Here is a 27917-nt window from a genome sequence, read left to right as displayed (position 1 = left end):
CTGAGCCAGTTTGGGTTTAAACTCCGTATAAAGGGAGAATTTAGAAAATAGTAAAATTCTGTCATCATCTGTTCACAGTCATGTCATTCATGATACTGCCACAAAGGGTTTTCAGGGTAGTTTCAGCCTCACCCCATAGTACAAAAAACCTAAATTACACACAAAAAAAGCTTATCTGGCATTAGTCAAGTGATATGAAGCCAAATGATTGCGATCTTGGTCAAACAACCTAATATCCACGTCATTATCACCAACACTCTCTGAATTTTTTCTGGACATTAACAACAGTATCAAACAGATATTGCTATTGTTCACTGATGGTAATTGTGTAATTACATAAATTGGGGTGCGACAAAATAGCCCCACAAAGCGAATGTAGTGCAGATGGGTTTGTCTGTACATAATGCACAAGAGGCCTGAATATACAATTCACAGTTTAAGATTATAGCTTTATAGACGGGGCACAGTTATCACCTTTTTTTCATCTGGTCCTTCGTGGTGTATTTAATATTTTTCACACTAAGAAACACTCATGATGCAAAAAGGGAATAATGCAACTTTTTCTACAAGCATAGGGGAAACTTAGGAATACATGCGCTGTAATCAGTCTAATATCCATACTCTAAGAGCGTCGGACAACTGTCATTACCTCCAGACTGCTAATGGTGCTGTTGTTGGCTTTGGTCAGCCTACATTACCCAGCCAACTCCTCTTTATTGTGCAGCCAACTTTCTCACATTACAGCCAGTGCTCTGATGCTGGTAGCCTACTGCCAGAAGGTTATGGGGCACAGCGAGGCTAGTGAACTCCTTAACAGCAGACATTACACAAATGAAACAAAAGGGTTTAGCAAGCACCTCTACAGTGTGATAAATGAACCAGCTGAGGTTTGCTGACATAGTGGGGGCCATGCAGGACAGAAGCGCAAATAAATGAGTTCACAGTGACAACAGGGAGCAACAGCCCCGAGTTAGAGCTTAGCATTACTATTGATGGACCTGATAAATGGGAGATAGTCTGAGGGAGTGAAGGTGGTAATATCCCCCGTGGTAACATGAGTCAAACTTTTGCTGTTAGAATCACGTTGACAGAGAACCACTCACTGTTTATACCAGCTTTAATGCATCTGTACTCAACTTATTAAAATCACCATTTCTGCAGGAAAAGTATTGTTTTCTGGAACGGTGGCTGCAAATGAGTGGAGTTAACTCAATACCGCTCAGCAACAAGAGGTCATTCCAGAAAGTAAAGATTGACTCACGGGGAGTTTAAAGTTTCTTCTCACTTTCCCAAACTTTTCAACAGATGTAAAGCTTTGGTCCTGCTGATTTATCAGGGGGCTTTCAGGGTAGTGGTTGGCTCCAGAGCGTCCTTCTAATATCAATGAATGCCAGTGTCAGCACCTTTCTTTCCTAAACAATAAATGATCCGAAGGATGTGGACTAAACTCAAATGATCTAAGATACATTATATGGGTAAAATTTCTGTTCTAATCAAATTTCAGTGGCTAACTTTGAAACAAAGAAAACAGTAGGTTACAGAAACTAAGTGGCTTTTCGATAAGTCCCCTCCATCCTCTCATTATCAGCATCCAAGCTCCTTTATTTTACTCTCCGCTGAATGTTAGTCTAGCTTCAGCAGATCCTAAAGCAAAAATTAAAAATAGCTTTTCTTTCTCTTTTTGGTGACTGGCTATTGGTGAAATTGGCTGCAGTTCATAATGGCTGGAGGATGAGGTAATTCGCTAGAGCGGCAGGGGGTTGTAATCTATCTTTTTGCAGGGATTAACACCCGCATACACATAATTCTCTCGTCTGTGAACGAGTTCCTAACCCTCAGATTATACTCAGATATGCAATTAAGTTATTCCCTCATTATTATGGTTTTGAGTACGGCTACATTTGGCTGGAGCCCCACTGTCTGCTATACATCATATTTCCCATGAGGAAAAATTCTTAAACAAAGAAAATAAATTGCAAAGAGACTGAAAGGAAATGAAAAGCCTTAGGGACAATTTGGATTTCTGTTGGTTAAACTGTGTAAACTGGCAAAACGGTAATTTTCACTAGACACAGGAATTTAGACTAGACACAACAACCACTAACAGTCCTAAATGTGAATCCAAGCCCTGCACAGAGTCTCACTTCACTGTGAGTCAGAGCGAGGCGGTCAAGACAGCATGACGTTTTAATCCATAAATCTTCCTTTCCCATGTAATGACAGATTTTTGGGGAAAACTGGTATGAATGAGTAAAACGAGATAAGTTCACTAAGAATGCTGTCATGTGACTGACCTGGGTGCCATCTTGTCCAATCAGATCCAGCGATCCCATGGTGCTGTAGAGGAAACGTGTAATCTTCATGAAGTTGTCGTCTCCGATGGACCAGGAGCCGTCGACCAGGAACGCCAGGTCAGCCTTGGCCTCCTTACATACTTCAGACAGATAAGGGAGGGGTTTAGATTTAGTCAGCACAACACTTTGTGTCTACACAAAAAAATAATTTCACACAGTGTGAATGTCAGCAGAGGACAAAGCGTAAGTGGAATATTAACTGGCTGCCTAATATATTCAGACTCAGAGTAAATATGCAAAGTATGAAGCTCTGCAAATATACATCTGCTGGAAAAGGGTAAATATGCAAAGACTAGGTCTTCAGAGCAATCTGCCAACTGTGGAGTTCATAAGATTAAAGGTATGGTGCTCACACATTTTTAAACTCTGATTTTTCTGAACACAAAATCATCTCTATCCTGTCTGGTTGTGCCGCTCTTATATATCCACGGCCCTGCAGCGACGTTTCCCTCTTTTATTTGTCTCAGGTTTCTTGATGACTCCCAGCAGCCTTTTCATCACTGCTGTAAAGTTGTTTTGTGGTTTTAACAAGTCTGCAACCTCCAAGTCTTTGCTAAATTTCTAACCTTGTTTATGACCATGTCAGTATCCATAAATTCCAATGCAACAAAGGAGAGGAGAAAACTTCAATGTTAGAGAGGATTGTTTGTGTTTCCTGTCTGCGTTGCCATCTGTCTTGAACATTTGACCATTTTCAGTAAATTTTCTTTCTATCTCTTCATGCGGCATAACTTTGTTTCTTTGTCTTCTCCCTCCTACGTAGAACAAAAACACGGTCCTTGTGTTCTGTTTCTCCCATCTTTGCAGTTCTGTCCCGAATAAAGGTTGCCTGTCATTACAGATGGAGGCACTGGTCTGACAAAGGTCAGAAACTTAGACAGAAGCGCTTCCAGGCGGGCTCAGCAGGTGTGTCTTTCACTTTTGTGGACCTCGTGTTGCGGTGCGACCTTTTACCTGAGCTCATCAGACAGGAACAGAGGAGGACGAAGCCTGTCTGGGTAGTAGGTGAAAGGGTGGTGGACTCAAACCCCTTCGTTACTTGAGCTTTCGATTTAAAAAAACATTTGAAAAACATTTTTGCTTGTCCTAACTCATGAGTCATTCACAACCCTGTTTAGAAAAGAAAGAAAGAAGCTGTGTGCTAATAAAGACTGAATTGCAAATCGTGTTTATTAACTTGAAAGCATCAAAAAGAGAAAACAAAAGTTGAACTTGATTAATTTCTTCAGATTAACACTGAAATTATAGTTTTGGAGCAACACATGCTGCTCTCCAGATGACTTTTTTTGAGCTTTGTCAAGTGTGCTAAATCGGCATGTATTACAACAGCATGGCTCTTTAATAAAACAGCCCAAAGCTAAACTGGCATGTCAGCTGTAGAGACCTGTCACCTAATAAAAGAGCGTACAAAATCCTATATTAAGTATGGCTTTATAAGCATTTTGCATAAGAACAGAGGAATTAGGCTCCTTACTCTCCAAAGGCTCAAGTGTTATTAAAAAGTTAGTGACATCATATTCATTATTGGCCTTTTTAAAATGGTTCAAATGCCTTAATTTGACATGCTCTCTTTTTTAATGTATTAAAATAGATATAGTGCTAGGATTGGATGTGTTTTATTACATAGATTGTAGTTTGAATTTATCAAGAACAGCTGAGGCTCATTTTCTAAATTTTACTTAGTGATTGATCCAGTGAAGAGAAACTTCACAGGTATCATAACTTGCTGGTCAGCGGTGAGTCAAGTGTACCCTGCATGATTTGAGGAGAAATAAAGCTGAGTAAGAGTGATCAGATTAGCCTAGCTGAGCCTGTGGTAATATGATAAGAGGTTACTTTTCTTCATTTTGGTGTTAGCTGCAGCAGAATCAGTATATTTCACATAATTAAGTCATTGTGGAATAAAAATGTCTGAGATTTTCCTTTAGCACACCCTAAATTTACAAGCCGACTCTCCAAATTTCCTTATGATTTACTGTGTATGTTCAGTTTCAGTACCACAGCAGAGCGGTATAGCACGTTGGGGACTGTGCCTTCTTCTTTCGTGCCTCCGTCTCCCTAGCATCCTCCTCTGTCACACCATCTGCACGCCCTCAATCACTACTTTCTCTTTGGTATTTCTCTTTTCCTCTCCTCTGGCAGCTCAATCTTTAGCATCATTTTCCCAATATATCCACTAAACACACTCTTCTGTCTCACATTCATTTTCCTAAGTTGCTTCAGTCGCATTTTACCTGCACACACAGGCAAAATAAGTTCAGATAAGAAGTTTAGTCAGTTTTACAGAACGCACATGTTTTTGTATGTAAACAAACTATTGAGAAGGAATGTATTGGCCATTTTTGTTTTTCAAAGTACACAATGAATACACCAGGTGGGAATAAGGAACAGAAATAAGATGGATGTCATATTTCCTCTAAAAAGACATAATATGTCAACTGCAAGGATTATCCACCACATTGAACATAAGAGTATTAAAAGCTTCATCTCACCCTCTTTGGCTGGTGGGATTGTGGGTGGGGGCTCCGTAGTGGGTGGTTCAGTCGGCGCCTGAGTGGGTGCTGCAACTGGAAGCACGCACAAACACACACAGAGACACAGAGATAGAAGGCAAGGTCATCAATCATGACGACAGTGACAAGTGGCACCATCAATGGGGTCTACATGCAGACCGCAAACACACACTTGTGCATGAGCACACAAACACAGCTGGCACACTGAGACATAGCAGTGGTCTGTTTCTATTAACCTTTCCTCCAGCGATTGAGCTCTGGACCTTTACAGAAAAAACGATTTCTAATGCAATCTGTAGATACTGTACATAAGCAAAACAGCTTCTGTGTTTTATTGAGTTTGTCTTTTGCTCCATTTTGGAATTATTTCAGATTTGAACTTTCTAAATTGCTTCTATACATCCTAAATTGGGGACAGCACAAGTGATTTTTTTTTTATCAGTCTAGCATCTATTGTCTGTAAGACTCAAAAACAGCCCCAAGTTAAAGTCTGTGCCTCGGTGTCAGATTACTTACTTTGGAGAAAGTTCTGTCAAACCAGAGAGCAGTACAGTGAATCATCTCGGAGAGATTTGCTACTGCGCAAAGAAGCGACACACACTTTGTAAAACTGGATGAGATTATCTCAACAAATGTTTCTTCGGCTTCGGCACCACACCGCTGTGGTGACAAAACAAAGATATGTAGCCTGCTTGAGAATATCTGCTTGATTGACGCAGCTGTCACTGAATGATAAACAGTGAGGAGTGAAATTCGTGCCTTCGTTACCTGACGCTGTTTCTTGCTTTTATTGTGTCTTTTCACCCTTTGAGCTTTATCGGTTGTTTACAGACTTACACAGATGATATGGAAAGGTGGCTGTTGGCTGTGTGTAAAAGCAACAAGTACAATTTCAAGTACTGAACTTAATATAATTATGACAATTTGTAGTCGATGCTTCTCTTTGCTGTGGCTGACAGCTAAAAGTTTTGATGCACAGACACACTCGTATTAATTACATTTACAGTGAATACATCAGTGAAATTTCACTTGTCTATAGACCTTCAACTATTTCTAAAACCAAACAGATTAAGTCATCCAACAGATGTCTTGCTACATAGCAATGTGAATATGAGAACATATCTATCTATTCATTTTTTTGGTATTCCTGGTTTTTACACCAGTCTTCTTGATCCCAGGAGCTGTGTGGTTCACCTCACCTCATTAACAGACCAATGAACTGCACAAACACGATATGTTTTCCGAGAGTGCAACCGAGCAAATTAAAGAAAACCTAAGCTACGAGATGTGCGACGAGATGGCTACAGGGTGCAAAGAGGGAAAAATATACATAAGATGGAGACGTAAAGGATTAACTGATTACATTAGATGAGAAATGAGTAAAAAAGAAATAAGAATAAAACTTGCAACCCCTTTAAAAATGTTCACGATAAATAGAAATGAATGAAATGATCGACAGCTTTGACATAAAACAAACATAAACCCAGCATACGTGTCATGTCAGTGATGGAGACGGAGGGTCCCTCCGTTTCTTGTATTTGCGCGTGAACGCTGATCTGGTATTGGCTACTAGGAGTGAGGTCGTAAAAGCAGTGTCGGGAAGCTCCACCTCCCAGCCTCACTTCCTGTCTCTGACCATCTGCAAGGCAACAAGAAATAAAAGAGCTGATTTAGAGTGATTAAAATTCCCAGTAAAAGTCATGCACGCCAAACAGACTGAAATCGCCTGGAGATGCTTTTTAGACGAACTTTTACAAAAGACACACCTTCATTTTCCTCTGTGTTCTCAATGAAAATCTAAGATAATATTAATAATGTATTTTCTAGCAGATTAGGGTAAATATAATCAGATTTGAGTCCGGTTTAAGGCTCTGATGAAGCTCAATGTTTTGTTGACTTTACAGAATTAACTGTGATGCATCAAAATGATTCATTCTCAGGCATCTTTTTCATGATGAAAGCACAACACACACACACACACACACACACACATACACTGGTTGAGAATCCGCCACATGTGCCGCTTTCACTTCACCAAAAAGGTAAGCGAGAAAGTTTTCAAAAAGTGTGGGAAAACATCTTAAATCAACTGAAAATCAAAATAAATCACGTTATTGAGCTCTTTTGTCTTCTCTTGACAATTCCCCCTGGATTGCAGACTGCAAACACGTACTTTGTAGTGTCTGTTTTGACGGGCTGCAGAGCGAGAGGATCACAGAGAAGAAAAGACATGAGAATTTATGTTGGCAGCCCAAAAGGTACAAACTGGAAACTCGCGTATACAGTACACACTCTAATGGCTGCCATTTGTCAGTTTCATTTAGTCTAATTTTATTTCCTAATGTGTCTCTCATCTTGGAGGTTGACAAATTAGCTCCTCCTCCACGCAGGAAGCAGCCATAGATAATAAAGTTTAGGGAAACAGCTGTCACCGAGGCTCCACGCGTTTCCATCCGAGAAGGTGTTTAAGCAGCTGGCTGGCTCTGCGTGGATTAAAGTAAATCTCTAAACTTTCGACTTCAACATCCCACCGCTACTCAGGCAGGAGAGGGAGAGAGAGACAAAGACAAATCGAAAAGTTCGCGAGGAAGACGGGAGAGAAATCTCCCTCCTTCCTGCTGTCTTCTTCCCTCGAAAGGCAATGAAATGCGTGCACAAATCACACGCCGAATTTGTTCGTGTCTCTAATACATTTATCAGCCAACGCTAGCTTCCAATTTAGTTTAATCAACAGCCACGAACCTGAACGCCGTCGGAAAAATCTATTTTAAAGCAGAGCCAAGATCTGATATACATACACAGTGCATTCCTGTTATTCAGTTTAATTTTAATAAAGCTGCATTCAATTTTGTTGCTGTGCTGTCATTGCTTTGATGTTGTGCACACTGCCTTGCTTGCACACCAAAGCAAATCAAGATCATTGGTAATGGTATTAGTCACACCTGCGGTTTCTTTCCCATGGCAAATCAAATGGGTGGAACCCAGAGCTCATTTACCAACTACCAATCTCACTGAACGGCAATCAAGGAATAAATGACAGGATATTTTCAGGCTTAATGTAAACCCATGAAGCACATACGGTAGTCCAACCTGCCTGCTACAATATGTTTTGATTTTTACTGCACTGATATTTGAAAAATAACCCTGTGGACTAAGCAGTGATTCAGGCATTACTTGCCTACACTAACAAATTATTTTGAGGATGACCACAAATCTATACAGCAATTTCTACATGATAGCCATCTCTGAAAAATATCAGGAGGGCTTTAGATTTTATATGAACTTGTGCTGCCCAGCTGATAGCCCCCTGAGGACGAATAAAAATAAAGCTCCGACTTGAAATTGTTCACTGTGATAGGATGAGTTCCAAACTTCTCGGTCAACACAACGTGGGTTTTATATTTTTGTCAAACTATCACAAAGCTGGGGTTAAACACAGCTTTTTTCCTTGGCTGATTCTATTTAACTAAAACATATTTTTCCACTTTCTCCTTTTTGTGCGCCCTCCTCCCTTTGCTTCAACCCCCTTTCTTCCTCCAGCTCCCTTTTTCCATTGATTAATAAGGTGATCTGTGTATTAAACAGCGTCTAAAGGTCACATTCTGTGTCTTTCCTGGTCTCATTTCTGCTGCGATGACATGCGCGATTCTCAAAGCAGTTTCCTCCCATGTCATTTATCGAGCATATCATATCTCCCCTTCCCTTCTGCAAATAGCAAGATTTATGATGATCCCTCACAGCAGAAACCAGTGCCATGTGAGAATGAAACAAATATATATAACACTTATTTCCCCAGTTGCTCATATCAATATAAATCAAAATGAATGTGAAAGGTACCCGTAACCAGTACACGTGTCCTGAGCTGACTGGTCTTTGTGTTAATAATAAACAGAGGAGACATTTTCACGAGGATACTGCAAACCTTTGAGGACACACATTCAAAAGGTCGGAGCCTGAATCCAGCTGCGTCACCACATAGCACAACTCTAGTAAAGAGTTTGATTTACTGACTGAACTGTATTCCAGATACTTAACTGGCAAAAATATTGTTTCTCACATGTTGGGACAACTGGGGGGTGCACAGTAAAAATGTACGTATTGACTATGTGTCTCTGCAGAGAACTCCTGCTTGTTTCTGGAATGAAGTTTTACTACAGCAAAGGTGAGGTGGGGTTCAGACCATATTTCAGCAAGGTGGTGAATTTATAAGTTCACAGCTGGCAGGACAGAGTGAGCAGCTTGTAACAGGTCAAATTACCAATGGACTAAATTAAAATAATTACACTTTTCACAGATACAAGTATATGCCAGTATACAACATAATTAAGGTCTCAGTCACACAGGTCTGGAGACGAGTCGGCAACCATCCGATTGCATGATGTTGCTGGCTGCTGCTGTTAAGTCATCCCATTCCAACACGTTCTCATCCCAAAACGTAACGTACGACGCTATGTGACAAATTCTCGGTATGTTACGCTCTCGGAAACATGAGAACAGTTTGGAATTAATCTACACATGTATATTTATTTTACTTCCTCATCATTAATCACTTTGGAAAACACTATCTAAGCCGATTAAGACTGTGGTTAAGGTTAGGATTAAGGTTAGGGTTAGAGCTGGAATACACGGCTGGAATGTGTGTTACTGCCGGGAGCGTCATTCTGTTAGACTCCATCCGCAATCTGGCGCGTACCATAGGGATGCAGAAGGTTACCTTTCTCGTTCCTGTGGGACGCCTCAGGACGTAACTAATTGTCGGTATGTTACGTGTTGGGAATTAGAACAGTCTCCCCATTCATGTAATCCTAGAGCCTGGTTAGCGTGTAAGAGATCGACTTGTCAGCAAACACTTGCAAACCACTTGCCAAGTGGTACTGAACTGGTCACCTTGAAATAAAAGTTGCACCTTTTGAAATCTGTTGATTGAAGCAGGAAGGCACCTTCCTAATTCAATCAACTTTAACTTTGATGGCAACCATTCTCTGTCTCCAGTTTGCAAGGCATTCAGAGAGTAAATGGCGAGTGTTTGTAGACATGTGCAAACACTTGCAAACCACACAGCAATCTGCTAACAAGCAAAGCAAACACAGGGAAAGTTTTTGGTGCAGCACCCTCAGCTAGCAACCACTCGCTAACTGGGTGGAGAATACACATTCTTCCCTAGTGAATGGAGGTTGCCAGAGGGTTGTTGACAGGTCTTAAGAGTAAAAGTACTTACTGAGTGTGGACTGTATAGAGATTCTGTATATTGTAGCATGTAGAAGAGGCTGCCACTGAACACACATGCTGTTGGGTCGCACCTGGTAGGCTGACAAGCCAGACACACCAAGGAATACTAGAGAGAAACAAAGAGTTGTAGAGATGACAGAAAGGTCAGATTAACCTCTAGTTTTCAATTTCCAATACACTCACTAATATGCATTTCGTAATGTCTCTTTCTCTCTCTCTCTCTCTCCGACACGCACGCACGCACACACACACACACACACACACACACTATTACTTCCTGCTGTCCCCAGCCCTTCCACGCACCAAACAATGAAGAGTTTAAGTAGGAGAAATTTTGAAATCCCCAAACAGAAAGCTCTCTTGCAAAGCACTTTAAGGGAAATGTAAACAGTTATTAGTGTTTCGGACAAATTGAATTGTCTGGATTATGTATGAAACAGAAAAGTGGTCAGAACATTAACAGTGCACCAAGTGTAAATAGTCTAAAACTTTCAGCTGGGTAGATGTTAAAATAAATCATTAAGTAACAAATTTAGTCAGCGTTGATGTGTCTTGTGGGGGAACAAGAGACATTATGCAGTGAAATGCAAAACAGCTGAGCAGTTTTAATACCTGAAACTTGTTTGGTAGTGTTATTTGAGTGTACCACAGGCAAGCAAACCTCCCTGGAGTCACTCTCTCTTCTGTTTTCCTCTCTCTCCCTCTCTCGCTCACTCTTGCTCTTTCCTCCTTGTTAACAGAATTTGCTGATGATATAAAATAAACTCGGCTCTTGTGCCAGTAAATGGATATTTTATGCCGGGACCATATGGCAGGTGCCTTATTTTAAATACTTTTGAATAATGCATAGGGCAACCCGTCATTTCTATTAATAATATGCAAAGATGCACATAAACTTACTCTCATACATACAAACATGCAACATTCACGGGCACTGGAAGACACCTACAAGCTGGTGCTGAGGCACATGTGGGTGCAGCAGCATGCAGATAAACACTGTGTTAAAATAATGTCTGATTTTGGCTTCCTTTGCTACAACTGGATGAAAAAAAGTCTTTGCACCCAAAGGAAAAGTATATATTTAGTTGATTCAGGATGTTTCTCATCATGCCTTTCTTTTCACACTGGAAAGTTTGAGTCAAACCTCTCTTTTTCTTCTGCAAAACATCACGAGACTCTTCTGCAGTCTTGTGCTAACCTATATGATAAAAGCTCCAGCACCCAATTTCAAAATATATTAGGCTTTGTCTGAGGGAAACAAGTTAATTTCATTCACTGGTCCTACGGGTACTAAATTTGCTTTTTATGCTACATGTTAGTATGTGCAAATTACTTGTGCAAACATGCCATATAACCTTCTGTTGATGAGGCTGCCATGAATGCAGTGTGCCCGGGGAAATATGACACTATAGCCACCTTATTAAAATGACAAATGATTCCATGCGCTTCCCTTTATAAATCAGGGTTCCCCCAGAGAAGACCAAACTACTGGCAATGAATTTAACTAAGCACTGTGTAACATGGGGAAATGCGATACATCTGAAAACGTATCGGCACATTGAGAATTGATTGCATCTCATATGTGTTCTGTTTAATATTTAGTGATGAGATATTTTCTTGATCCCTGGCCAGCAGTGTAGAAAAACTAATTACAGCATGAAAAACAGTACTACAAGCATAATGCGGTAGATAGCATGGATCCCAAAAGAGTAACATGTGGATAAAGTTGAAAAACAAAATACATGCATTCTGTTAGTCCTGAAGTCACTGCTAAAAATTTGTTGCCACGCCGGTGTCAGAGTGTAAAGTTTATATATGGAAGGTGGTATAATTTACATCCCAGTGCCTCGTGTTTTATCTTTCTCTCTTTGTGAAAGCATCTTTCATTATGAGTGCTTTATATAGACAGGAAGGCGTGAGGGAGTTGTAAGTCATCCTACTGGGGCACAGAGAAAAACAGATGAAGGATGGCACATCACTGCAGCACAAATTAATAAAAAGAAATCAAAAGCAGCCCATTTATTTGCAGGTGATGTGCAACTTGATTAATCACTCGGCTTTACGTGTCTCAGCACTTTGCTTCAGAGGGAAATAGTGTGGTGATGAGCTATTAAAACTACAGTATAAGCTTATTTGTATTTATCCCACCACTTGAAATTAGACCTTAAACCTAGAAAACCGCAATAGATTTTGAGAGAGGGATGATAGGGCAGTTTTCTGAAAACTCACATGACTACACAGAAACATAAAGAAAAAAAAAACTAAAAAGACAACATAAATGAAAGCATGCATGCAGTGCTTTTTAACTTTTCTCTTTTCTCTCGGTGTCTCAGCCTCCCACTCTCTTCATCTATTTGTTTTAGATGAGAGAAGCATTAAAGCCTGCATTAGTTCTTACTGCACCTACTGATACCAAATCTATATGCAAAAGAGATTGTTCTCACCGCCTGCAAGGAAAATATTAATATCCATCTGTCTGTTTGCCAAAGTCTCAATGGAAATTAGAGAGTATGATATCAGCAGGTGTTTAATATGCATGTTGTACCTTCCCCACTTTCCTTAAACTACTTTGCTTTTCTGCTGCAGTCTAATTGCCACACAACGTTTTGTGGCAAATTTATAATTAAAAAATTTCCAGCTGGTGGTGACATCCCAATAAAGCTCCTTTATTCATAGGGGGTTGCTGTGGCAACCCCTTGTGCATGTTTGATTTGGTAGATTTTTACACCAGATGCCCTTTCTGACACAACCCCAAAGGGATTTGTGTTTCCTCCCGGGATCAAAACAGACATCTTTCACTTGGTAGGCGAATGAGTAAATCCCCGAAAAATATAATAACTTCCCAAAAGTAAGTCAATGTTTTTTCAATGAAAGTGCAATTTAAAATTATGCTTGCATATGTTCACAATCTTATGGTAATGAACTGTAACAGCCAAGAGACTGTGAGGGATAACGAGTTCCTCAGCATTTACATTTCTGTGCTGTTACTTGCAGGTTTATGAGAAGGACACTTACATGTCTTGGCATTTATCAGCTGTGGCTCACTTTCTCCTGCAGGGTAGGAAGCCTTGACTCGGACACTGTACTCTGTCCCACTTTGTAGATTGACAATAAGCATGGAGTTCACATCTTCATCCACTGTTGCCTCCAATACTGGACCGTGAACTGAGAAGAAGACACATACACACTGGTGTAAAAAGGAAACAAACAATGATAAACGTTTTGGATTTTTTTAAGGCACACGCTACAAACAAGATAAACACAAAGATATGACTCAGCCGACTCAGGAGGGGAAAGCGGTGCTCTACTTGGACTGTGTATAGTGTGGGTGGAGCACTGATCACTTCAACTGAGGACACTGTTGGATGGTGGAAGGAATACTTCAAGGAACTCCTTAATCCCACTGACAAGTCTTCTGTAGCGTAAGCAGCATCTGGAGACAAGGGGGACAACTGATATATCTCCGGGGGTGAGGTCACTGAGGCAGTTAAACAATTTCTTAGTGGCAAGGCTCCTGGGGTGGATGAGGTTCGCCCTGAGTTCCTGAAGGCTCTGGATGTTGTAGGGCTGTCTTGGTTGACGTGCCTCTGCAATGTTGCTTGGAGATCAGAGGAAGTACTTTTGGATTGGCAGACTGGGCTGGTGGTTCTCATCTTCATGAAAGGGGACCGGAGGGTGTGTCCAACTAAAGGGAGATCAAACTCCTCAGCCTGCCCGGGAAAGTCATGGTGCTGAAAACGAGAGTCCGTCCGTCAGTCGAACCTCAGATACCGGAGGAACAAAGCGGTTTTCAGTCGCGAAACACTGGACCAGGTCTTTTAAAGGTTTGCCCAACCAGTCTACGTGCGTTTTGTGGAATTGGAGAAAGCATTCGACTGTGTCCCTCAGGGAGGTGCTTTGGGTGTATGGGGTGTCTGGCTCATTGCTACTGGCAATTCAATCCTTAAACAACCATTGCAGGAGCTTGGTCCTCCATTCCTTTTGGAGCCAGTTCGAGCATTTGACTAGAATGCCTCCTTGGCATCTACTGGGTGAGGTATTCCACTGGGAGGAGGCCCTGGGGGCAGATCTAGGACACGCTGGACAGATTATATGTCTCAGCTGGCCTGGGAACACCTTAATATTCCCCCTGAAAAGCTGGAGGAGCTGGGCAGGGAGAGGGAGGTCTGGGCTTCTCTGCTTAGGCTGCTGCCCCTGCCTGGCCCCAGATAAGTGGAAAAAAAGTGATGGATGGATGGATGGAAGTCAAAACCAACTATTCGAGTAAACTAAGCCTCTAACAGTATAATATTAGAATGACAATAATTCCATCCTACATTTTAATATAAAATAATGTTTCCCTATATTTCATGTGTCATGAAATATATAAAATGCCTTTAACATGGATTGCATCAAGTCACATAATACACATGTAAGCCCCTGAGTGTTGTTTTGGTTAAGCACTATATAAATAAACCTGAATTTAATTATATACACAAACACACGAAGCAATGCCCTCAACTTGACTACTAAATTAAAAACAAAGACATAATAGTAACATTCTGTATTAATGCAGCTTTCCCAGATAACTGCTGCAAAGTGTTTTACAAAATAATAACAACCTTGAATACAGAGATTAAAGATTTAAATTAAAAATGAAACAAATACAATAGGTAAATAAATAAAAACAGATAAATACAGACAGAGTAGCAATTATCTTTACAGCACACAGCCCACTGGAACAATGTGAAGGGAAATAAGCTGTGTGTTTGCATGTGTGCTGTGCATTTTAATCATTTGCTAAACTTAGTGTGTTTATGCCTGTATTAAGTATATGGTAGCTGTATAGCTGCGTGTGTGTAGGAAGGCACACACAGACACTTTTCTTCCCTCCATGACTCTTACTGTGAAAACAGCAGCCTGCTGAAAATTATTTCTCTTCAATACAATTTCCTAAAATCAGCAGTCTGTCCTGCTTAAAGCTGGATCCTCAGAGACACAGTAATTGTGTTTAGATGACTAAAAACAGACATGGAAAGGAAAAATGGAAAAAAAAACCTGTTTTGTTTTGGAAAGATGAAACAATTAGAACTAGAGAAGCAGTACGACAGTGAAAATGGGCTTTTGATGATGCCTCAAGACAAAAAATAAATAAATGAGTTAGGGTAACGTCTTATTTTAGTGCCAAATGGTGACATTTTCTTTGAACTTCATTTTAAAAGAAAAACTAAGAAGCCACTATCAGGAAAACCAAAACACCTTGAGAGCCTTTTGTTTTGTCAGACATTATGTGTCTGTCAGAGATTTTTCAGTGTTGGGTCCTTAACAATCAGCTATACACGATATAAAATTGCCTGTAGAACTGTCTTAATTTCAACAAGATGCTGGAAACGTTCCTCATAGATTTGGGGCTATATTGACATATTGACATGATCAAAATGTTCTCCCACATTTGGTCTGTTTAATTGAGATGGCCATATTCAAGAAACCAGTTTGAGATAATTTGAGCTTTGTGACAGGGGGCGTTAACCTACTGGAAGCAGGAGTGGTCTTCTGCTGCTGTAGCCCATCCGCCTCAAAGTTTCATGTCTTATGTGTGTGCAGATCAGCAGTTCTGAAATGCTTAGACCAGTCCATCTGGCACCAAGATTCATGCCATGCCCAAAGTCACTAAAATCATGTTTCTTATGCATTCTGATGCTCAGCTTGAACTTCAGCAGGTCATCTTGATTTTGTCTACATGCCTAAATGCACTGAGTTGTTGCCATGTGATTAGCCATACCTAGCAGAGCCCTGAGTGACTGTATATTCCTTTGCTAGACAAAGGAAGGTGAAAAAGAAGGTATATTTAGATAGAATAATAGTAATAAACAGAATGTATGTGTGCGTGTGTGTGTGTGTGTGTGTGTGTGTACCATAGAGGGGCTGGTAGACGATCTTATAACCCTCAACAGGAGACCGAGGTGGATCCCACGAGACCCTGAGGCGATTGAACCACTCCTCTGACACACGCAGATTTTCAGGAGGCAAGAGCGGCACTGCCAAAAACAAAGCAAAACCAGAACATAGAAGAGCTTCTAAGAACTGCAGCTGATATTACTAACACATGCTAAAACTTTAACATAAGAACTAATTCACCTAAGTCATCATTTATAAAGACAATCAACCCAAGGACTTCTAAATAAAAATGATAAAATTAATGTTTAATTATATAAATCTGAAGCTCAGCGCTTATATTCAGCTTGATAGAACAATTGATGTCCACTGGGACAGTTTTTCATGCTTTCAGCACTTGAGAGTCTTTGACTTTACAAGAGACGCTTTTAGGTGTTACAGATCTAATATCCAGCCTTGACAGGGCTGAGTGTGAGTTGTGCACTTCCCACAATTAGAGAAATAACACATTACTTCAGGAACTGATTTAGGGAATAATATTCATCACTGAAAAAAACACACAAAATCATCTCTTACTGTACACCAGGCTCTGATGCATAATTCTTCAAGCTAAGTAGATTTTTATTTGCATTACAATGACTTATAGTGCTCTCAACTAAAAAGAAGACATGTTTTGTCTGACATTTCAATTCTCTGCGCGATGAGGAGACAGCCACTGCTGGCTCATAAGAGGTAATCTAGAGAATAGTTGAGAAAATCAATTAGACCTGAGCAAAATAATTTAATCGTCTCATTAATGAAAGGCGCTGCAGCAATTATGAATGGCCTTCATTAAGACAATTAGGAATGCATCAGTATTTGTCGTGGCTTTGATTTATAATCTCCTTCAAGAACGTAAATGAACATGAAATTAATGCAATGCAAATGAACGCTCTGCTCACAGCGATGAAATTCATTGTCATTAACTTCCAGTATTCTCCTAAACCGGGAGCTGCATCTTTGTGTCGTGAAAAGGGAGAAACGCAGCATTATGGTCAATAAGCCAGGGATGTGTGTGTGTGTGCACGCGCTTTGCATTTTGTGTGTTTGTTAGCCTTACATGTGGAACCCATGGCAGATGCACCAAGGCCATCTTGTCCATCGCTGTACACCGGAGTGACTGTCACTTTGTAGCTGGTGTCTGATTGTAAAGGCTCGAGCACTGCTCTCCTCTCACCTCCAGAAACTGACATCTACGATTGCAAACACACACGTGAATGCACACATTCTGGGAACATTTGAATGGGCCACAGGCACACACGCACGCACGCACACACACACACACACACACACACACACACACACACACACACACACACACACACACATATATAGCACACTGGGTATAGAAACAGCATCTTTGCTCTGCTGGGTTAAAGGGACATTTGGAGGAAGTTTAAGAAGTCTTTTCAATTCAGCTCAGTCAATAAAGTCAGTTGATGGCAAAAGTGGGGCAGGGAATAGCTGAGAAAAACCCCATTACTGCCCCGTCTTCATTTATAACTGTTGAAATATTTCCCTGGATGTTTGTTTGCATCCTAAAAGTACCACTTGGTTTAAATTAGCTCCTTTTTTATCCAACAGCCCGCACCTCTACCCCCTGTACTCTGAGTATTTCTTCTGCGGCAACAAGCTAATCATGACGAGACTGATAATTTACAGTATACTTAAAACCTGATAGAGATACACTAAGAATGAGATTCACTGGCTGGCAAAACAATCTCGATAAGTTACACCAAGTGGATTTTATTAAAGGTGCTTTCAGCTACACTGTAGCACACATATTGTTCATCCGCAGCTGTCCTGAAACTGTAGGAGGTCAAAGTTTTCATTACGCAGGGCACTCATGCTCTCAGTCATGTTGGCTTGAGCACTAAAAGTTGAGCATTACGAATTGCTCCTCTAAAAGTGCTTAGAATGATGAAAATTACAGTCATTTGCAGCTCCATAACAACCGTGACTACTGAGATTATGCAACGCAGTTTAAAAGCACACTTTGACTGCTCTGGCATCTAACTGAGGATATCTGTAACTAAACTGTAAGTCATTTGAGCTTGAAAAACTACGTGGCACTGACACAACCAAGTTATTTCAATATTTCAATAATGAAACTTATGTGCAAGTTCAGTAAGGAAGATTATTCAGTATTCACTCTTCTGCCTGCATTCCTGGGTGTTTGGGCTGCTAGTCTAGTCTTCATATTACTTCATTATCGGGGCTCCACTGCTTCATCTCTGCCACCACCAGGATTTAGGCCCTGGGTAGGTCCTGTCCTACTTTGTATCACTTTTGGACTATGCTCTGCTAATGTAGCTTCCTCGGAGTCTAATTGCTGAAAATTTTATTACTATGAATTAAGTTCAGTTCTTTCAAATTTTCTCTCCTCATTGAAAACTGTCAGGAATAAAAACTGACTTACTCCTGTTAACTGATATTATAAATAGCAATAGGTGTGAACTGCATCATCCATGTACAGTTGTGAATGTCTTGTATTACCTGGTCTTCATCTTTTCTGGACCCTATTGGATTACAGTTATTCTTTACAATTTACTGTTTGTGTTTATCTCATTTTTGCACGTCCTGCCTTCTTGGTCTTCAACTTCTACACCAAGACGTGACATGAGAGTTGAGACAAGGCTATTCAGAGCCAAAGGATGGGGAGGAGCTGTCCACTGTGACTTGGGTGCTGAAACACTGTGTCCAAGTGGAGGTGCAGACACATGCGTGCATTTTCAGGTACATAAACAAACAAACAGAATTTTCTCTCTTTCTCCTTTCATCTGTCTTTCATACACGTCCGCAACAAAACATGCCGAAACTTTGGAAAAGACGTGTGACCTGGAACGGCCCTTGGCCATCAGCCGGCAGACAGGTTTAAGTTTCCTCGCATTTTGTGCAGCTTTTGTTTCTCTTCCCACCTCCCTTTGTTTCTTTTGCTCTTTTCTCTGCTGCCCTCCATCCCCACTCGCAGTGAGGTAAATGGCTGCTGAAAAGATAATGGAATGTCTGCCGGCCTGGCCTGGACTCTCCATCTTCTACGGCTCTGACACCACATTGGGAAATTAAAAGAGGGGAGGGGGAGTGAAGGGAGGCTGGAGGATAGAGAAGAGAAACAGAGAGATAGAGGGACAGAAGAAGAATAAGGGAAAGGCTGACTACTCGTGTATGTGTGTGTGTGTGTGTGTGTGTGTGTGTGTGTGTGTGTGTGTGTGTGTGTGTGTGTGTGTGTGTGTGTGTGTGTGCATCAGCGATCAGGGTCAGTACATGGCACTGAGCTCAAGGGCTCTTAGAAGAGATAGAGGGATCAAGAACGAGGGGCTAAGTGGCCCGGGACTAAAAGTGTAATCAGTTTTCTGACTGTAGCAGACGACCCAACGCTGACCGCTGTAGGGCCATCCAGTTGGATGGAGGTGGGAAACAACAATAATCTTCCTCCAAAAACAACTTCAGTGTTGTCTATTCCACATAATCAGCATTCACAATTCACCAGGGAGGCAGTTTGTGATGGAGGGCAGCTTTAGAAGCTGCAAACATGTAACCCGGATCTAAAACACCTCTTGAGAGTGAAAAAAAATAATTAAAATCTGGGAACTAACATAAACCCTTAAACCTCCAACTCACAGAGTCCTTGTGATCTCCGCTGAGGCTTGTGTAGGCGACCCTGTAGCTCTCCACGTTGGGGTCTTCCAGCTCCCACGAAGCCTCTAAGCTCTGGGTGGTCTCGTCACTCAGCTGAAGGTTTCTCACAGCCTGACGTGCCGCTGAGACACCACATCACAGATTCGCTGTTACTGTACCAAATTACTCTAGATATTATTTCTCAAAAAATGAGGCTTGGCTCAAACTTTATTTTCTTCACACTGTAAAAATATCAGGGGAAAAAAGCCAGCGTGAAAGTTTCAGTTTCAACTCGACACACTGTGATTTGGGGTGCTAAAGAAAAGTATTCTCACAAGCACTCACAAAATGCTTTTGTTTAGCTTATATGATGCATCCTTAAAGCACTAACTATGATTTTTTTTCTTCTTTCTTAAACAAAGGCAACCTGCTGGTGTTTAGTCGGCTGCTTTGAACTGTGCTTTTTAGAGGGCCACTTGGATTTTTAAACAAAGCAGATGTGCTGTGTGAAACTTTCTAGGACAGTGGGCAAAAACTTAAGTAAAGGAGACATGTTGCTTTTGTAAGCTTTTGAAGCCACAAGACTCAATTAGCTGTAGTCTGCTTCTAAAACAACAAAAACCCATTCCAGATGGCCTTTGGTCACCTTTGAGAAGCCAGAATCTGAACTCCAGTCTCTGGATGAAGCCAACTTGGTAAACACACTTATATAAATTCAAACTTCTAGGAGAGACTCTTATCAGCATTTCAACTTTCTCTTTAAAATGAACAGTTTCAACATTTCTTTTTCTAATTACTCGGTAATTTTGCTTTTGCTTCTTGACAGTAAATAAGCAACAATGGCCAAAAATCTGCTACAAGGACTAAGAAGAACTACGTTTTCACTTTGGCAACATAGGCCTGCACTGGCAGCTAGTGGAGCCTTTCGCATTAAAATGGAAATTGCCTTCCTTGACAGATGCCTTGGCTTGAGCCATGATTAAAATTTGGCCAGTCTCTTTGCAGGGATAGTTTTTCAGAAAAAGTACCAAGTGAAATTAGCCTTCTGTCCACTGGACACATGCTAGCAAAAAAATTAAAGCAACTGCTTTTAAGTTTCATGGCACAGTTTTACCTAAGACTTGCTGACCTGGTTTTTGCTGACATTTTGAAGCTTTACAGAAAGCCAGCTCGGACGCTTCTTACCTGTGGTTTTGGTAGAAGTTGTTGTTGTCTGTGTGGGCACTGGGGAAATACAAAGAGGACAAATCAGATAATTGGATTCAAACTCTGCTCAACAACTCTTTGTGTCGATAAGTAAGCCAATTAGACAGGAATACGTAACAAATCACTGATGGTAAAATAGATTTTCTTCTCCTGAGATAAGCTGAGACAAACAAATCAATGCAAATGTGTTCATGCAGTGCTTTGCTTTGACTCAGAAATGCTCATTTTCTTATCCTAAATGCACGTGTGATTGCACTGATCTGTTATAATAAGCAGACAGCAGTGCTCTATCAGGAGGAATTACATCTCAAGGAAAGCCGTGAGCCTTACTATTGTCAAGTTTAATATTGATTAGATAAAGCAAAAACTCACAGCTCTGTGAGTTAAACAACCTCGTCACACTTACATGTGGTTTGAGTGACAAAGACTGTGTCGCTCTCAGACTTGTCTTTGAATATGGCCGTCAGCATAACTTCATACTCAGTGGAGGGACCGAGGCCGGTCAGTGTGTATCTGTTATCACTTCCACTCAAGACCACCTACAGGAAAGAAACAAACCTCATTTTAGATCTGATTTCCAACAGTGCGGTCTCTCCGAACTTTAGAGACGTGATGGCTGATAGTTTCCAAAAATGTCAGATTTGTTGTTCTATAACCTGTTTGTTCAGACAAAACAAAAAATATATACAGTACTTTCAGCAGTATTGTTACTGAAGCAATTACAGTTAAGTGATAAACTCACTTAAAAACTTTAAGTGATTTGTGCTTTTATTTGCTGCTATATTTGCCAGAACAAGTTGAATCTGAAGAATTTTGTAAGTTCAAATATTGCAAAACAGCAAGAATGTTATCAAACAGTCTGATGATGTTATTAATACTCTAATGAAAAACTCCAGGCTGTCAAATTCCAAGGTCGTGACTGAGTTTTAGGAGAGAAAGCCGCTGAAAACCTAAAATAATAAGTCATCTCATAATTTCTGCAGGTAGAGGGAGAAATAGCAGGAAATGGTAGTGCAGGTGGTAGTGAAGCAGGTATGCATGGAGATTACATGTAGTATTTTCATTGTTATGTTGAACAAAACAAAAATAACATGAGCATAAGTCTTACTGGATTAAGATGTTTCCTATGATATAACTATCACAGGTGTGTGTGTGGTTTCCTACGAACACAAAATGCTTCCAGTTGGACTTGCTGCATCTGCACTAGTCCAAAGAACCACTACAAATTGTTTTACACAGAAAAAAATCAGACCCCAAGGTACACACAAAGAGGTCAACAAGAGTACAGCACGCTTCTACCGAGAGAAACCCTGAAATTAGTATTTGCTCCAGATGGCTCAATAACCAGATTATGCGGAGGTATTTGTTTCTTTGCAAAACCCTCCGAGGTACAGTTGCATGCAGATTTTACCAACGGGGGCAATTTGTGCTTTCCCTGAAGCAAGTGTATTGTTTATGAGTCATTGTCTCCCTTTCCTTTTTACATCTTCTTCCATTTAATGTAAAATTTTCTGTTATATTTTATTGTTTCCTGAGACTCATGCAGATACATTTTTGAAAAAAGAAAAGACTACTTAAAAAGAAAGATATCAAATTATCATAAAGTTTTTGTCTGGATAACATTTCACTCTGTGCTGTATGCATTATGTCTAATCCCCTCTCAGATGTAACAATACCGAGAAAATCGATGAAGGATGTAAATGTGTGTGTGTGTGCCAGCACACGGAGTATGTGGGTGAGAAACAGAGAAAAGCTGCATGTATCCCTTTCTCTAGTCTGGCGGTATTACCAGCCCACCTCTCCAGCTCCCCAGAGTGTTATTTTCAGCTTCGATGACTCTCAGCAAAACACACAAACACACACACAGACACACACTCTAAGGGCTCTATCGCTGCCTTGCAGCTGTCTCTAAACCCCAGATCATAGTAATAAAACACCCTAGCCATTAATTTCTAGATTTATTCAGCCTTTATTTATACTCAACCAAGCCAGAGGTTTTACCAGCTACCGGTAGTGTAGTTAAGCTTCTGTGTAAGTCTATAGGAGACAGACTGCTCTTTATCCATGCGCATGGAGTGGAGCTACTGCTTCCTCTTACAAAAGAGATAATGACTGGACTCCAGGCTAAATGAAATCCATGCAGATTATTTTCTTCAGATGCTTAATAATATGTTTTGTTTGCATAATAACACTGCAAGCTTAACCTTGTGATTCTATGCTGTTGGATGCTTGACTCTTACTGATCTAAAACACATGCAGTACTGTGCAAAAGTCTGAAGCCAGCCTTTATTTCTTTATATTTTGCTACCAAGAAGCCAAACTTTCTTATACATTTTTAAAGATTCCCAAAGAGCTATTAGTACAAAACCTGGGATAAAATATCTTGGGATGGCGTGCAGTCCCAAGATATTTAGGAAACTGAAAAAGTGGCAAAAGAAGAAGTGGTAGGCTGATGAAGAGTATCTGAAAGTCCTGCATTTAACAAATAGGAGAAAATTCATCTGACACAGGACCTGAGAGATGCCTCTGCCACTTCAGCTGACCTGAAGGGCCAGAACTGGGATAAAGAACTGGGATGAAAATGAGAAGCAACAGGTCTGAAATCTTTTGTTCATATTGTCATCAACATGTCAAGGTCAGGAGAGACGTACGTGTATCTGCAACTACAAACAAGTGGAGACTGTGTAATGCTTTGGGAGCTGAATTTTAGCCAGTGATGCAATTACGAGCGCAGAAAAGTACAGTCAGACTTTGATTCACCAGCCAAAGCCATCTGGAAACACTGATTGGCAAACGCTTCATTTTTCCACATGACAATGATCCCAAACGCAGACCCAGAGCAGTAAAAATATACTTGATAGCTCTTCATAATAACATCATACTTTTAAGCATTAGTAAGGTATTAGTAAATTTTTAGCAAGTGTTTAATTCACATTTTATTTATCATCATTCCTCCTTAGTATACTGCTGTGCATGGTGTAGCATGCACTGCTAGTAACTAATAATAATCATAGTAATAATAATATATCTGTATTTACAAATGGCAATGCGGCATAAATAATGAATTAAACGCTTACTAATACCTTAATAATTATTAGTGTGACATTATTGTAAAATGCTACTGTATACTTATACAGAAAAGCCGACAGTGGAGTACTATCTGTCATGGATTGGTCTCCCCAGAGCCTGGACGTCAACATTACTGAAGTATTTTCCTAACAAAATATAGAAAAAGGAGGATGGCTCAAGACTTTTGCACAGTGCTGTACCTTCTGTATTTTAGTGGAACTAACCTCTTTTGTGTTGCCACCATCGAATGGTGTCCAGGAGAGTCTGTAGAGAATAATGTCACTGGCTGAGTGATCCCAGCTGACCTTAAAGCTGTCCGTGCTGACCTCACTGGAGTGTAGATTCAGAGGACCAGGAACTGGAGCTGAAAGACAGAAAAGCTGAGACTCTTTTTCCCCTCCTTTTTTCTCATGTGTTAATATTCACATAAATTCAATAATATTTTCAATTCTGCCCCGATTACACTGTAAGTTTATGAAACTTTTTTGCTGGGCCAATTTATAACATAACTGTCAGTTCAGCAAAATGTTCTCGGAAAAGCACCGTCGCACCGTTTTGGTGTGAACCTACTGCTTCCCACTCAAACAGCTGAAACGTGCCATTGCATTTTCGTTAGTTCATAAAGCCCCCTTTCTGAAAACTGGTCCATTAAACAAACTTTGCCAGGAGATAAATAAAAAATGCAAACAGTCCTTTTAAAGTGGATAGTTTAATAGTTGCTTGCCAGACGCATTTCTTTGAGCTGACTCAGCGCTGGAGCCCAACTGCTTGTTGCAAAGGGATATTCCAACAAATCAATATCTGTTAGCGTGACGGAATAGTCAGGGACAGTGAAATGACCTTTTAATGTGACTGGGCTATTATGCTGAGGTGTAAATGTGATGGGCAGGCCGCCAAAATAGCAAAAGGACCACTGAGGGTAATAAAATTCACCACTGTTTGGCACTATAAGAGAAATGGTTTGCCTTTTAATGATATTGATAGAACTATTTTCTGGAGATTGAGGCTAAATTGTCCTCAACAGAGATGTTGGGAAACAAGAATACAGAAAACAAAAATTTGTTCGGTGACTCGCAAAAGTCAAACGCCAGTTTCTTACTGGTGGTGAACGCATCGGTGAGCGGTTCTGATTCGCCCTCGTTGTACAGGGCAAAAATTGCCACTGAGTACTCCGTCAAAGACGTCAGCTCACCGAGGTCATAAGAACTCACTGAACCAACCTCCACCTGCAGGAAACACAGAGAAACATCATGTAGCCACAGACAAACCCACTGCTATGCCTCTTAAACAGAGAACAAGATAAACACTACTAACTTGAAAGACAGCAAGTCTACTAAGACTCAATGTAGGGATATTTTTCAAGTCTTCATCTATGATATTCATAACACAGAACATTTCCAGAAGACTAAGCTTTATCAGTATCGTAAACTGCAGTATCTGTAAATTTTCCATTCATATGATTATTGTTAGGCTTTTAGCCCTTTATTATTCGACTCTTCATCCCTTTCTCATTTCTTTTTTTTCTTATTTCTTATTTCATCTTGGCACTCAGAAACAAAATTCCCAAAACACGAAAGAAAAAAAAAACGGTCACACGTCACCTCGTCTGTGACTAGTCCGTCTGTCTTGTCCCACATGATGCGGTAACCATTAACTCCACTAGGCGCGGGGTCCCAGCTGATGTGGGCCGAGTTGTGGGTAATGTCAGAAAACTGGAGGTTGCTGGGAGGACTCAGTGGTACTGGAGGGGGAGAGACAGAGAAAGCTCAGGCTGATCAGGCGTTAAACCCTGGCTGTGAAAAAAAGGAAGCCCATGCCAAAGACTGAGTCTAACTTTGGAGCAAAAATGAGCATGTGTTCAGCCTTGTATAAAAGTAGTTTTGGTATTTTTTGGACATATTAACTGCTTGTGGTGTGATTTCTTTTTACCTCACCCATTTAAATTAATATTAAGTATAAAGCTGTTGGTGATGGGTGGGTGCTGCTAGCTGCTTGTTAGGCTTCATGTGTACTAATCAGGTTCCACCTTTAAGCAACCGGCATGAGTAACGGGCAGAACAATTACATTCTCTTCCACTAGAGGGCGGTACAACTACCCTCTAGTAGTAGTTGTACTGCCACTAGCAGTTGGGTTGCCAACTGCCAGTAAAAACAGAAGAAGGCAAAGACGAAATTACGTAATAGTCGTGGCGTGAGTGAGACGACACAGCCAGATAGCAGTCGATAAATATTTGAAAAGCAAAAGCAGTCAATCTGACCTGGGTCATGGAGAAGGCCCTAGCATGAGTAGTGGTCAGAAGAAAGAAAAAATGGTATACTGGGGACAAACCGAGCCAATTCCACTATACCTGGTGCACGAGGAAAAATTATAAATATGCTTTTTGTGCCATGTGATTTTTCTAATGTGAAATATGTGCCGTGGCTCCAAATGGTTGGAAAACAATGAAGTAGTCTGCGTACACGGAGTGGACATGGTATGGACGTCTGTTCACAATGATTAAATGACTAAATTAGACATCAGTCAAAGACACTTGGATTTAATTTCTTTATTACAATAAATAGGCTAATTTTTCTTATTTTGTAAGAGACCATCAGAGCAGACTATTATCATATGTGGAAACAAGGTCAGCTGTCTACAGTTATTGCTGCATAACAACTATGAGCTTTGACCTTGGAGAAAACATCACTGTTTCAGCCATTTTTACCAGCTTCATGAGAACCAGTCTGAGTTTTTGAGATTAAGGACACTTTTTATGAAGAAGACATATGATCCAGTTTTCTCTTTTACAATGTTTGAATGTCTGACTATTGGGTTATTTGAATTTTTATTAATTTTAATAAAAAAGGCTAAGAATTAAAAACTGTTTGGGTGTGCATTACTCACATGTGGTTTCCTGGTTTGTAACAGGTTCACTGGCCTCCTCGCCGAACATGGCATAAACAGTGACGGTGTATTCGGTGTGAGGGATCAACCCATCCAGCTCCAGCTCCGTCACTGCATCTGACACCCTTATCTAGGGACAAAAAGAAACTTCAGGATTTAAAACAAAACTTTGGATGTCATGTTAGCAAATTCCAGGTTTACAACTTTGAACTAAATAAACAATTCATCCTCCCCTTATTTTGTTATTTTTTGTTACTACCTCTTTCTCATCCAAGTCATCTGTCAGAGGTGCATAAAGCAGCATGTAGCCAGAGACTCCATCCACACGGTTCCATTTCATTTTCATGGTGTTGTGACTCACATCAAACAGCTGGAGGCCGGTGACTGTGGGAAGAGCCACTACATGCATACACACACAGCATACACACACATTGCGACACAGCAAAAAACTAAATAACATGGCAAATTTCAATAAAGGAGGAATCACATGAATGGATTATTGTAATAACTATAAGCATCAGGGTATACTGCTTAAGGTGGATTTGACCTTTAAGCATAAAATTCTTTATTGCTGTATTAGTTACTGCTGTGCAAAGTATTGAGCCAAGCATATATTTTTAATATATATTAATATATTTATCCAAGCTTTCAAGCTTTCTTCTTTAAGACATCTTCAAGTTCTCTCCAGGCTTCTCGAAGGACATTCAAAGCTCTTCTTTCCATCTGTCAGAGGTATTTAAATGATGTTGTATGTCCCTCTGACGAGATGTTCAAATACTGCTTCAACAATGTTGACGTCTGGGCTCTGGGGAGGCCAATCCATGACAGATAGTACTCCACTGTGGAGTATATATAAGAATACAGTAGCATTTTACAATAATGTCACACTATTAAGCTTTATTAATATTATTAGTAAGATATTAGCAAGTACTTAATTCATCATTCATATTGGAATGATGATATGATATATAAATGATGAATTAAGAACTTGCTAAAGCTTTACTAATACCTTAATAATGTGATATTATTATGAAGTCCTTACAAGCATATTTTTTTGCTGCTTTGGCAGTGTGTTTGGGATGATTGTCATGTGGGAAAATGAAGCCTTTGCCAATCAGTCTGTCCAGATTG

At 40.4% G+C, this 27917-nt stretch overlaps 1 protein-coding gene across 1 annotated transcript in view; it reads right to left on the bottom strand.

Annotated features, from left to right (window-relative positions):
• Window positions 1–27917, bottom strand: part of LOC120722258 (collagen alpha-1(XIV) chain-like) — a 154349-nt gene that overhangs the window by 73098 nt on the left and 53334 nt on the right. The window contains exons 12-26 of the mRNA XM_040013171.1: window positions 27046–27185; window positions 26787–26916; window positions 25504–25643; window positions 25002–25128; window positions 24127–24266; window positions 21240–21372; window positions 20813–20851; window positions 19631–19770; window positions 17070–17202; window positions 15991–16113; window positions 13112–13261; window positions 10086–10202; window positions 6360–6506; window positions 4847–4921; window positions 2295–2434 (exon numbers count right to left, since the gene is read on the bottom strand). Coding sequence (XP_039869105.1) covers window positions 2295–2434; window positions 4847–4921; window positions 6360–6506; window positions 10086–10202; window positions 13112–13261; window positions 15991–16113; window positions 17070–17202; window positions 19631–19770; window positions 20813–20851; window positions 21240–21372; window positions 24127–24266; window positions 25002–25128; window positions 25504–25643; window positions 26787–26916; window positions 27046–27185 — 1874 coding nt within the window. The remainder of the gene's footprint in view (window positions 1–2294; window positions 2435–4846; window positions 4922–6359; window positions 6507–10085; window positions 10203–13111; window positions 13262–15990; window positions 16114–17069; window positions 17203–19630; window positions 19771–20812; window positions 20852–21239; window positions 21373–24126; window positions 24267–25001; window positions 25129–25503; window positions 25644–26786; window positions 26917–27045; window positions 27186–27917) is intronic.

Source organism: Simochromis diagramma, unplaced genomic scaffold, assembly GCF_900408965.1.
Source record: "Simochromis diagramma unplaced genomic scaffold, fSimDia1.1 OVJJ01000618.1, whole genome shotgun sequence".
NCBI classification, from domain to species: domain Eukaryota; kingdom Metazoa; phylum Chordata; class Actinopteri; order Cichliformes; family Cichlidae; genus Simochromis; species Simochromis diagramma.
Note: the sequence above shows the minus strand (reverse complement) of the source record. Positions and strands in the feature narration are given on the sequence as shown.